The following is a 13,191-nucleotide window of genomic DNA, read 5'->3' on the forward strand; positions in this document are numbered from 1 at the left end:
TACTTCTCTTATGTTCAAAGAGAAGAAGATATTTTTAATCAATACTTTGATTTTTGCAGACCACATTTCTTGTGGGATAAAACTAGTTGCCATATTTCTTTATCAATCTATGAAATGGCCACTAAATAAGGATTTGAGAGAATCTGGGGCTATAAAGGACATGCCAAAGTCCTCTTAGAACCAAAGATCTACAGCTGAAAGGGACTTCAGGTATCCAACTTTCTCATTTTAGAGAAGGTTAATTGAGGCCCAGAAGAGTGAAGTCACTTGCCAAAGGTCACACAGCATCAGAGATGGGATTTGAACCCAGGTCTTCTGACTTTAGAACCAATCCTCTTTGCTATTGTATCAAGTCTACTCAGACAAGATGAGTTTTAAGCATGATTCTGCCTGAAGGCTGAAACAAAAACTTCTCCAACTCCTTTTTCTAGCCCTAGGATTTGGGGATTGTGCTCTTGTCACACAGGAATTCAGGAGATCATGTAATTACATATTTAAATAACTTGGAGGTCATGCAGCCCAGCACCCTCATTTTACAGATGAGGAAACAAGCCCAGAGTGCTGAAGAGACTTGCCCAAGGTCACACAAGTGGTAAGTTGCCAGGCCAGGTTTCCAACCCAGGTTCTCTACTTCCAAATTGAGTACTCTTTCAGTGTTTTCATACTTCTAAATAGGTCAATGTTGGGGGTAAGGTGGGGAAGCTCCCAACATCTGGCAAACTTTTTAGTCATATTTTCTTCATGAGTCATGAAGTCTTCACTGAGCCATGAAATCAACAACTTCCCCTTGATCCACATCTGGTATCACCTCCTCCAGGAAGCCCCCTTGGCCAGTCCAGCCCTGCTGCATTTCCTTTCCATAAGAACTATTCTAGTCCTTACAATTGGTGTGGTACCATTTAGTATTTAGTTGTATCCTGTTGTTTCAGGCACATTCATCTTGCCTCTGCAGCTTTTTGAAGACAGGGGTCATTTTATACTTTCATTTTCTCTCTAGTATCTAGTACAGAACTGAACCCAGATTGAGTGCTTAGTCCCTACCATTTGATTGGTTGATGTTTTAGATGCCCTGGGCAGACTTTGTGCCATAAATCCCTCTTCCAATAAGTTGTTTGTATGGATAGCCCTGCCGATGAAATGGACAGCATGAAGGCTAACTGTTGAGTGTCTCCAATTTAAGTGTAGGCATCAACAATAGGTGAGAGAGACCTCCATTTTGGTAATGGAGATTCCTAAAATCGTATTTTGTTTAGATGAAAAACTGACCCTGATCATAAACATGATAGTTCTTTTAGATGATTAAAGGGTGGGATAGAGCATTCTCCTTGAATCTAAGCCGCTGCCTGATCCAAGGGAGGATATGTTTGTTACTACAGTTGATGAAAATCTACTCCTAGGAGCTGCTAGTGTGGAATATGTATGTTCTATTATCAGAGGTTTCGTCTCGTACCCGATACCAGCTGACCAAGAAGCCCTCTTCTTCAAGATCCTTACTTGCTTGGGAGTTTTAGACTTTGTCTCTCTCATCTTCTGTAACCAAGATGGTCAGATGATAGAAATTCAGAATCCATTTGTTTTCCTGTGTGTTCGCCCCTTCACCATGACTAATCTAGTTCTCCACTAATTCCATACCTGCCACATAGTGATGCCCACTCCTCGGGCAGTATAGATATAGTTTCATGACCCGGAGTGCATGATAAATCCAGAATATTTGGACAGTATTAGAGAATGGCTAAGCATTCTGTTTAATACATTCTCAGTTAAGAAAGTTGAATATGAAGGGTACATGGGGTTTTTCAGGTATTGGATAATTAGGGCTAGTATTTAACCTATTAAATGCAATTTTCCATCTTGCTTGGAACTCAATAGAAAAAAGCTGTAGACTGAATGTCACTGGAGGGAAAAACTCACCTAGTTTAATAGCAATAAGAGGGTTAGCAAGGTGAAGAGGATGGATAGAGTGCTGGGTCTGGAGTCAGGAACTCATCTTCCTGAGTTCACACCTGATTTCAGACACTTAGTAGATGTATGACCCCAAGCAAGTCACTTAACCTTCTTTGTCTCAGTTTCCTCATCTGTAAAATGAGCTGGAGAAGGAAAGGGCAAACCACTTCAGTATCTTTGCTAAAAAAACCCAAATGAGGTCATGAAGAATCAAACACCAGTCAACTGAAATGACTGAGCAACAACAGATTGACACTAATAATTTAAGACATTTATGTGAATTACTTGCCATTTATGGCTAATTACATATAACTTCATTTGTCATTAAATATTTATCAGATGCATTTGTCTGTTATTTTTATTGTGCCCTCAAACTTTGTTCTTACAGGTGATACTGCATTGTATGAAGAGTCTCCCGTAGCTTTGTATTTAGTGAGCACTAGCTAAACGCTTGTTGAATGGAAGCGAATTTATTCATGGTGGTCACTTTTTCAGTGACACAAATTAGAACTCATCCATATCTTAGTGAACTAGGAGGTTCTTGTGACTCACCGTGGATAGGAACATCCATCACTTTGGATCATTCTTCTGCCTACTAGCTGTGTGACCCTGGGCAAGTCACTTTTTTCATCTGCAAAATGGAGATTACAATAGCTCCTACTTCCAAGGCTGTTGTGTGGATAAAATAGTGACACTTACAAAGTGCCTTATAAATCTTAAAGTGCTATAGAAATGCAAACTTTTATTATTCTTGGCAGTAGTAATATTATTTTAAATTTAGCCAGGCTGACTCTTAGATGACAGAAATATGTGGTATGGCCTTCTTCCTTGTTCTTCAATTTGGTAGGACCTGACAGACCCTATTCTTTTCTTACACAGTCTTGAAGAACACCAGATTACCTTCCTGCTGTAATGAGACATGAGAGAAAAGGATCTTGCATACTTAACGTTTGTTATCTGTCACCTATATGGCACCAATAGATAGTTTGGTTCTCTGCTCACAACAGGAATGGAACATGGATGGTGATCACCTTGTTTTTTTCTCCATGCAGGTCACCGTCCAGTACACTCAGGACAACGGGGCTGTCATTCCAGTACGTATTCACACTATTGTGATCTCGGTGCAGCACAATGAGGACATCACGCTGGAGGACATGCGCCAGGCTTTAAAGGACCAAGTGATTCGAGCTGTGGTGCCTTCAAAATATTTGGATGAAAAGACAATTTACCACCTGCAGCCCAGTGGGCGTTTTGTCATTGGTGGGCCACAGGTGCCTTGTTTATCTTTATACCCCAGCATCCAGATCAGGCAGTATTGCCCTGTTGAATCTATTCCATACCATAGGTTGAACATTTGTTCTATCTATGTATCTATCTATGTATTTATCTATGTATCTATCTATCACCTATTTGCCGTCTATCTATCTATCTATCTATCTATCTATCTATCTATCTATCTATCTATCTATCTACCATCTATCTATCTATCTATCATCTATCATTAAAAGAGGTAAGGGCTTTGTAAACTTTAAATCTATTATTATTATCATCTATTTTGCAATGAATGAAAATCTATTCATTCTCTCTCTGTCTCTGTCTCTCTCTCTGTGTCTCTGTCTCTGTCTCTCTCTCTCCCCCTCCCTCTATCTCTCTGTCACACACACATTCACCTTTTGTTGAAAAAAAAAAGAGAAACAATCCTTCTCTTTTTGAACCAAATATTCATAGTCATGAAAAACGAATTCTTACATTGGCTATATTAAAAAGAAGTCTCGATCTGCACCTTGTCAAGCACCTCTCTGTTAGGAGGTGGGTAGTGTGCTTCATCATGGTGACATCTCTTAGCCCCATGCCCATATGTATGTCCAGGGAGGCCCAGAAGTTGATTTGAGGTGGCACGGTGGGGTCTGGCCCTACCTAAAGTTGGGAATTTATCTCTATCTCTATTTTCTGGAATCTCAGGAACAAGTCTAATACTTCTTCCATGTAACAAACCTTCAAATCCTTGAAGGCAGCTATCATATGCCCTCCATCTTCTCTACTCCAAACTAAAACAGCCCCAGTTCTTTCAGTATCCTGGCTCCATTATTTATGGATATAGGATTAAATCATTTCATCCCTCTAAATTTTAGTTTCTCATCTGCCAAAGAAGAACTATTCTACTTTCCTTCTCATGGGAAAAATGTTATGTTAAATATTAAGGGCCCATATGAAATTAATAATAATAACAGCCAACATTTATATGAAACTTTAAGGTTTTCAAAGTGCTTTACAAACATTGTCTCATTTAATCCTTACAACACTGGGAGGTAGGTGCTGTTATTATCCCCATTTTACAGATGAGGAAACTGAGTTGTAGAGAGGGTGAGTCTTGTCCAGGCTCGCAAAGCCAATGTGAGGCTAGATTAGAACTCAGATCTTCCTGACTCTGGGACCAGTGCTCTATCAGCGGTGCCCCCTGAGCTACCCTTTGAACTGTTATATATGCCAGTAACCTAGAGTGAGTGAGAGATAAGAGGGAAGCAGTCCACCACCCAGGCAATGCAGGTGTGCCCAGAACACCAAGTAGATTGTGGAGGATTTACAGGCAGACATGGAAAGGAGTTACCCAGGATGAGAAACGTCATCCTTGTTTTATTTCACCTCTGTCCTCAAGTGCAATACTTTGCTGGCAGAATACTCAATATATTTATAACCACTATGTATTTCCATCTTGAGGTGACTAGTTTTTCAGAGACTGTGGTATTCTGTGGCTCAAAATCGTACAGTTCTATTTCATCCAATCAAATAAACATGTTAAGTGCCTATTATGTGCTAGGTATCGCTAAGCATTGAGGAGACAATGAATAATAATATAGTCCTTGCCTTCAAGGAGTTTATAATCTGAAGGGGGAGATAACCTACAAAAGGAGGCAGAAAAGGGGGAGAGGTCAGACACAACCGGAGACACATTGTTCCTTTGAGCTGAAACCAGGGAGAGGAGTAGCTGCAAAGTGGAAGGAGCTGAGTCCATTTTCTAGCCTCTATAAAGGAAGGCATTGGGAGGAGTTCTCAGAGGGGAGAGGGGGCTGAGGGAGGGAGTGTGGATCAAGGCTTGGTGAATTTAGGAATGATGAGCTTGTCCTGGGAGGGACATCTTGTTCTGCTGAACTGAAACCAGGCAGTGCAGCAAAGGCCAAGCCGAGCTCTACTGGGAGAATGTCAGTCTGGGCCTTTGTTTTAGGGTGGAATGTTGCCTAGCTTTCCAAATGTAAATCAGCTCTCTTCCTCCAATTCCATTCGAGGCTGGGTCCATTGTCCAAATTCTGTTTGTCCTAGATATATTCATTGCTGGACGAACTCCATGGCCTGTCCACGCAGCTGCTTATCATGAGAGGCTTATTTTGAGATAGTGAACTGCCTTTTTCCTGTTCTCCTCAAATGATTCTCTATTTTCCACCCCATTGATGCCATTCCCTTCTCAGGGGGATAGTGCCGTGAAACTAGCAAGACTTGATTTAAATTCCTGTCTTAGATACTTACTAATTGTGTGACCTTGGGCAATTCATTTAACCTTTGTTTACCTCAGTTTCCTTGACTGTAAAAAGGGGATAATAACAATACCTATCACAGGTTATTGTGAGATAATATTTGTAAAGGGCTTAATATAGTGCCTGGCACATGGTAGGTGTTATATGTGTGTGTGTATACATACCTACATACATACATACCTACACACACACACACATACATATATATATGTAAATATATATGATAGTTTTCCCCTTCCTTTCCTCTTCTTCCCCCCCTCCTCTCAACACCTAGCTCATATATCTCTTTTGTTTACGCCAGCTTGTTCTCAGAGTTTGGGGAGGGGAAAAGGATCTTTCCTATTCTCCTTAGAATTTCCTGGGGTGAAGATTTCTTAGTCACAGGAACACGAGGTCATGCATTCAGATCTGGAAGGCAGCTCAGAAGCCCTCTGACCCACCCCCTTCATTTTGCAAGTCAGGAAACTGAGAGCCAAGGAGGATAAATAATTTACTCAAGGTCACAAGGTAGTTAACGTCAGAGGTGAGATTTGAACCCAGGCCTTCAGAGTCTTTCTTATGACTGCACCACACTTTTTCACTACAAACAATTGTAGCAACAGTGATGATGATGATAATAACAATTATAATTATTAGTAGATGACATTTATATAGAACTAAGGTTTGCAAATATGTGCAGTAAGAGGTTAATATATTCAATTACGTATATTTTGAAAGTATGCTTTATGTATGCTACCACATTTAATCTTTACAGCAACATTCTAAGTTAGGGATATTAGTATTCTCATTTTACACAGAAGGAAACTGAGGCCATGGAGAAGTTAAGTGACTTGCCTGGGGTCACACTGTTAATATTTGAGAAAGGAATTGAAACTGAGTCTTCCTGACTCCATTTCCACTACTCTAGCCACTGCCCTGTGTAGTTACCTCACCATCACTATAATTATTATTTTTGTACCATCCTCTCCCAGGTAGAAGATCCTATATCTCATTTCTCATTGTCCCTATTAAGGAGTTAACTGGAAACTAAGATATTAACTGATTCAGTTTTAAGCAGTTTTAAGCTCACTCTCTGTTATTTACAAAAGTCTTAAAGATCCAAAGAAAAGAATGAAGATACAAGGGTGAACGACAATTAATGGTACTGATGTCCTGGAGCAGGTGACCGTGCCTGGTGCCACTTTGATTCATATCACATCGATTGCCTCCTGTTATGCATACGTGCATGGCTGGTATTGGCCCTGCTTATAAAACTTGATTAGAAGCCAGGGCAGTTAAGTAGGGACTTCTGGAGAGTTTTTTTTAAACACCACTGACCCAATATCACCATCTAGTGGAGAATTCTCAACACTAAACATTTCTTTGTAGGACTGATTTTCTCTTTGAAAATTATTTTGTTAGTCATCATCATCTGGTTTCCTTCTGCCTCTACCCACGATGTCCCACCCCAACCCTTCACTTTACAGATGAGGAAACTGAGGTTCAAAGGGGAGAGGTGACTTGACTGAAGTCAACAGAGGCAGTTGCTTTCCTGAGTTCTGACCTATCCATGGTGGCCACAGTATAGGAAGATGGAACTGTGCCCAAAATATTCTTGTGAGTTCCTTGAGGTCAGGGACTGTATTTTTCCTCTTTTTGCATCCCTGGAGCTTAGTATAGTGCCTGGTAGTAGGTAGGTAATCAATAGATATTGATCGATTCTGGATGCCATTATTGGTTGTTCCTCAATCTGAAACTGCTCATATGACCCTTATTCTTGCCTCCCTGCAGGGAGATGCAGGAGTCACTGGCCGGAAGATCATTGTGGACACTTATGGAGGCTGGGGAGCTCATGGGGGAGGTGCCTTCTCTGGAAAGGACTATACCAAGGTGGACCGTTCTGCAGCCTATGCAGCCCGTTGGGTGGCAAAGTCCCTAGTGAAAGCCAAACTGTGTCGGAGAGTTCTGGTGCAAGTAAGTTGGCACTTTTCTTCTTCCTCTCCACCCCCTTCCAATGCCTTTTCTATTTTAGGGGACAGTTGTTGATTACTGGAATGCTAAAGGCTAAGGTTATTTTCCATCAGTCAGTCCTTCATCTGCAGAGCTCCATTTCATTCCATGCTATCCTTTCCCCTTATGTATTGCTCTTAGGATGAAGGGAAATGAATTTTAGAAGATCTTATTTCATTATTATGGATATCTAATCCAGCAGTATTTGTGGCAGAGTGGTTAATCTTAAGATGGTAGAATAGATGCTTTAGGTTCTTGCTTTTGTAAAGACTTGGATTATGATGAGGAATGGGCAGAGGTAAAATTAGGGTGGAAGAATGGGTGATTTGTCCTAGGGTGTCAAAATTTAGAGTTTATGATAGAATTTACATTCCATCAGAAAACAACATCTGAGATTAGCACCTACTTAGCATGACTAGTGAAAATAGGAAGCTGAATGATAGTCAACTTCCTTACTGTGGTCTCCCTTGCAACAGCTTATTTCTGCCCATAGGGAAAGTGGTTTATAATCCATTTCTCTATGGTCTGAGATATATCCCTGAGATGTCTCTTCTACCTTAATCTCCATTGAATTTTTTTTTAAAAACTGATTTAAGGGCATCTTTCATATTGCTTACCTTAGCTGCCAGAACTCCTAATTATGACTTTAGGAATGGTAGAGACTCCCAGCTGATCTGTTTCTTATGCCCTATCTGTTTATGAAGGTTTCTTATGCAATTGGTGTGGCTGAGCCTCTCTCAATTTCTCTGTTCACCTATGGGACTTCCCAAAGGACAGAGAAAGAGCTGTTAGATGTGGTGAATAAGAATTTTGATCTTCGTCCTGGAGTCATTGTCAGGTAATTGTTTAATAGTTTCAACGTTCCCATGAGTGAGCATGCACACACACATATATTTTCATTTTTTGATTATTAATTTATTTTTAGTTTTCAATATTCACTTCCACGAGTTTCAGATTTTCTTCTTCTCCCTCCCTAAGATGGCATGCAATCTGAAATAGGCTCTACACATAACATTCCTATTAAACACATTTTCACATTAGTCATATTGCATAGAAGTTATAATGAATGGGAGAAACCATGAGAAACACAACAAAACAAAAAAGAAAACAGTCTGCTTTCCAACTCTACAGTTCTTTCTCGGGATGTGGATGGCATTTTCCATCATGAATCCTTTGGAATTGTTTTAAGTCCTTCCATTGCTGAGAAAGGCTAAATCTATTAAAATCAGTCCTCTCACACTGTGACTGTTCCTCTGAACAATGTTCTCTTGGTTCTGCTCACTTCACTCAGCATCAGTTCATATATATCTTTCCAGGTTTTTCTGAAGTCTGCCTGCTCATCATTTCTTATAGCACTATAGTCTATATGTCACAACTGGTACAACCATTCCCCAATTGATGGGTATCACCTTAATTTCCAGTTCTTGACCACCAAAAAGAGAGCTGCTATAAATATTTTTGTACATGTAGGAACTTCTTCCATTTTTATGATCTCTTTGGGATACAGCCCTAGAATCAGACTTACATGCTTTTAAAGAAACAATAATCATTTCCCCTTTTGTAGTCTACATTTATTGCCTCCCTCACTCTTCATTTCCTAAAGATGAAACAAGACAGATGATTTTCTTCCTTCTAGAATTATGATTTTTGGAGGAAGAAAGAAAATGGAAAGGCTTACTCATAAGAAGGTTCTGAGCCATGAAGGAAATCAAGGCATTCTAACAGATAGAGCTGAGCAGGGAGTGCATCTGGGCAGGAGGGAATATCTAGGGCCAGACATGTCCCTGTGTCCTCATATGGGAAACATCAAGAAGGACCAAAGGGTATGTGGATAAGATTCATGTACAATAAGCCTGGCAAAGTAGGCTGGATTCAGATTGTGATGCACTTTTACAAGCTGGGGAAATTTTTTTTTCTAGATGCAATAGGGAACCATTGAAAATTCTTGAGCAGGGGGCAACATGGTCATAAAAGATGACAGAGTCTGGCATAGGGGATAATAAAATCAACACATTCTTCCCTGCAGTAGCATACCTAAGTCCTCTAACAAAGAGTTTTCATGACACTCCAAGTCTCAAACTTTATATAATCATAGTAATAATAACGTATTTTATAGTGTGTTAGAGTTTGCTTTACACATGTTACTTTATTTGATCTCCACAACAACCCCATGACATAGGTACTATTACTCTCCCCAACTGATATATAGAATGAGAGTATTCCCTACTCTTGGTTCTCTTATGTTTAAATGCAAGTGATTCACAGATTGCAGTTCTAGAGTAACAGAACCTTTTTCTTTCCTTTTGCTGAACTCTTAGGGACCTTGATTTGAAGAAGCCAATTTATCAGAAGACAGCGTGCTATGGCCATTTTGGAAGAAGTGAATTTCCCTGGGAAATTCCCAGAAAGCTCATATTTTAATGTTAGCAGGAACCAGTCTGTTGAAGAAAGCACAGTAGAATTCTGCATTTCAAGATGACCCTGGCTTTCCACTCCTTTGACCACTCTATATGCAGATCAGAGAGCTACACGATACTGATAGATGCTGATTATCTCTCTAGAAACTGGTTCTCCTCTTTACCAGCGTCCTGAGTTAGTGGCAAAGTCCCATCTATTTTTAGCATGTTGCCATCAGCAGAAGGCCTGGTAGAATTCATCTATCTCTAGTGTTGCTAGGTCAGACCTGTTTATAAAGATGATAATGATTTCCCCTTAACTCTTGATTCAGACCCAGGATAATATGATTGATTTGAAAGGAAAGGCATACATCCAGGCTGTATAGATATGTCAATTGCAGCCAATTGCTTTCATCACTCAGGGGCCAGTGGTGGTAGTGGTGTTTAGAATCAGGGAGTTCTAGAGTCCAGATTTGTTTTTCTTCTAATGCCATCTTGGGTTCTTTGTAGATGAGTCTCCCTTACTTACCATGTGCCAATTTCCCAAATGGGTCAATGTCCCAAAGATTTGGCCTTATATTTTTGAGATAATCTCTACATCAGGGGGTTCCTATGTGGGGGCTGCAAGGGAATTCATAAATAGATTTCTGGTGGGGGGGGTGTCTGTGAATTTAGCTGGGGAAAAACCGCACATCTTTATCTTCACAAATCTTTAAGTGAAATATATACTATTTTCTATGGTGACTTAAAGACATTATTCTGAGGAGTCACTAGTCTTCATTCACCAGGCATTGCCAAAGAGAACACCTTAACTACATTAAAAAGTTCTTATCTAGGGAGGATGTGTGATGCATTGAAGAGTCAGAAGCCCTAGGTTTGAATTCTGACTTTGCCATTTAGTAGCTCTGTGACCTTAGGCAAAGCACTTAAATGCCTCTGGGCATCAGCTCCCTCAACTTACAGTTCTAAATCTATGACCATATGAACCTAAATGTCATGCCCAATTCAGCTCAGGGTCATGCTTCTGAGGTCTCAGGCTCCTTCCTGTTCAGCCCTCTCTTGATGCTCTGGGTCAGGTTTCTGTCAAGAAGCAGGCCTCATAGAAAAGCAGGTTTGAATGGCACCCTAACCCAGTGCCTTGCACATAGTAGAAGCTTAAGAAGTGTTTATCAAATTGACTGGGAAGGAGGACTTGAAATATGTCCACTTCTGCCTGGAGAGAGGATTGGTGGTTCCATGGCCAACAGATAATCAATGATCCTCATGATTCAATGTATAAAAGGAGACAAGGCCAGGAAACTAAAGAAGTGTTTATTACTGTCTCAAGAATATTTCACACAAATCATACAATGTGTTATTTAGCAAGGATACCCCAGAGATTGCTCTTGGAGGGAGAATGGAGAATAAGAACCAGCAAAAAGCTAGAAAGACTGAAGCATAAACTAAAAACCTAGGAGGAACCCCTGCTAATCAAGAAATCTATCACTTCAGGAGCCTGTATCATTCAGGGGCCAGCTCCAGCCCAATTTCTATATAGCTGCTGCTGTTAGGAAAGTGAATCCTGAAAACTCATTTTGAAGAGACTTATATTCAAGTTCTTTACTAGAAAAATCACATCTATTAGGCACACAGGTGTTTTTCATGTGAAGGACTGCCAAGCCCCAAACTGTGACTGTACTTTCATCTTCTCACCTGGTACTTTATTTAAAGACACATTGGAGAGAGGATAATTTTAAATTAAATGCATCTAAAGCTTTTACCGTGAAACCATTGCTAATTGGCAGGCCCATTGTAAAGGTCAAGCTGATTTTTGAATGTATAATACTAAGCTACATAAAGTAGCATGTGCAACATACCTCAGCTTCTATGCCCCACCCTTTTTCTGGCTGAAATGAAGGTGAAAAATAAGTCAGACACTGAAGAAAGTTCTGATTTGAATCAAGGATGCTGTGATGAATTGGAACAGCCTATTGTCTCCAAACTTAATTCCCTATTCCTTTAAGCCAAGTCCCTTTCTCTGATACACCATTGCCCTTAAAGCTGTGAACTCACCTGCTTTTCATCAATTACTTATCTGCCTATGAAACTAAAAATTTTCAGCATCCTTTGCCACTGATAACCAGTAATGTCTATCTTTTAAATTTCCCCTCACATCTACCTAAAACTAAAAAATCCCAGCATCCTTTTGTCATTGATCACCAATTATGTTGTCTCTTTTAGCTTTTCCCTCTCATCTATCTAATCATTGATGCACTTTTAAAAAATAGTTCCAGAGAAATAGCCAGGGCAAGACTTTCTTTCAGATCCGTAATTTCTAAATATTTGCCAAAAATTCCAGTGTTAGGCAACCACCGTAAAACAAGCCAACCTATCTGCTCTGATCATTGCCAGCAGGAAATACAATTTTTCTTCATATTAATGAAAGGGTGCTCAGAGATAAAATTCTAAGGGCAATGAGGCCCATTGACTAGTGGAAGAGCATCTCTGTATTTGTCCTATAACACCAGCTGAACTTAATACTATTTTTTTCATATCCATGGTGAGATGTTTCCTGAATACAGAAAGAAAATTTATCTACAAACCCCTTGAGCCAAAATGGGATGCAGAAATGCCATGCTATAGCTTAATAATATTTTACCAAAACTCCCTGTGCTTCTATCAGGGTGTTACATTTAGAGCCAGATTTGGCCTTGGCCAGGCTCTACTGGTTAAGTGCCAAAGGAGTAAATGATCTGATTTTTATTGACTCTTCCTTTCCAGAAATATAAAAAGCAAGTTCATTTCTGAGCCTATTTGCAATTCATTGATTTTTCTACTTTCTTGTCCCTTTCATCAAAGATTTTTTTTTAAGGAAAGGTATTTGTAGGAAACTAATCTCTTTCCTTCTTAACATTTAGCTCCTTCTAGTTCTGTATATAATAAATAAAATTTCAAACAATATTAGTCTTGGGCTCACTCTTTGCCATTCTTCAAAGTCTTCCAAAATAAGAGGTGGGAAAAAACAGAATAATAAGCAAGAGTATACTTTGAAATGGAAACAAAGGGGCCAACTTCTGGATAACCACAATTTTCTCCATACTCTAGCATGTCTGTTCTTTTGTCTTCCCCTCAGATGTTACCCCAAGTTTTACAGGTCATAATGATTAACTATGCAATGCTGGGTAAAGGCACTAAATGAAATTTAGCACCAAATAGACAAGCACAATCCACCGTCATATGTATTCAAACTGGTTCACAACTGCTCACTGCTTAAAGGAATTGGAAGTTGGAGAAAATGTGCAAAAGACATTTTGTAACAACTAAGGTCAAGTAAGACAGAAAATGTGAACTTG

The 13,191-nt window shown here is 39.7% G+C and overlaps 1 protein-coding gene across 1 annotated transcript in view; it reads left to right on the forward strand.

The window, feature by feature from the left end:
* The window catches only part of MAT1A (methionine adenosyltransferase 1A), a 40,964-nt gene extending 28,167 nt beyond the window's left edge, over positions 1–12,797 (forward strand). Inside the window, exons 6-9 of the mRNA XM_072627990.1 lie at positions 2,997–3,215; positions 7,245–7,427; positions 8,168–8,301; positions 9,782–12,797. Coding sequence (XP_072484091.1) covers positions 2,997–3,215; positions 7,245–7,427; positions 8,168–8,301; positions 9,782–9,884 — 639 coding nt within the window. The 3' untranslated portion in view covers positions 9,885–12,797. The remainder of the gene's footprint in view (positions 1–2,996; positions 3,216–7,244; positions 7,428–8,167; positions 8,302–9,781) is intronic.
* The last annotated feature ends 394 nt before the right edge of the window (positions 12,798–13,191 follow it).

This window comes from Notamacropus eugenii, chromosome 1 (genome assembly GCF_028372415.1).
Source record: "Notamacropus eugenii isolate mMacEug1 chromosome 1, mMacEug1.pri_v2, whole genome shotgun sequence".
Taxonomy (NCBI): domain Eukaryota; kingdom Metazoa; phylum Chordata; class Mammalia; order Diprotodontia; family Macropodidae; genus Notamacropus; species Notamacropus eugenii.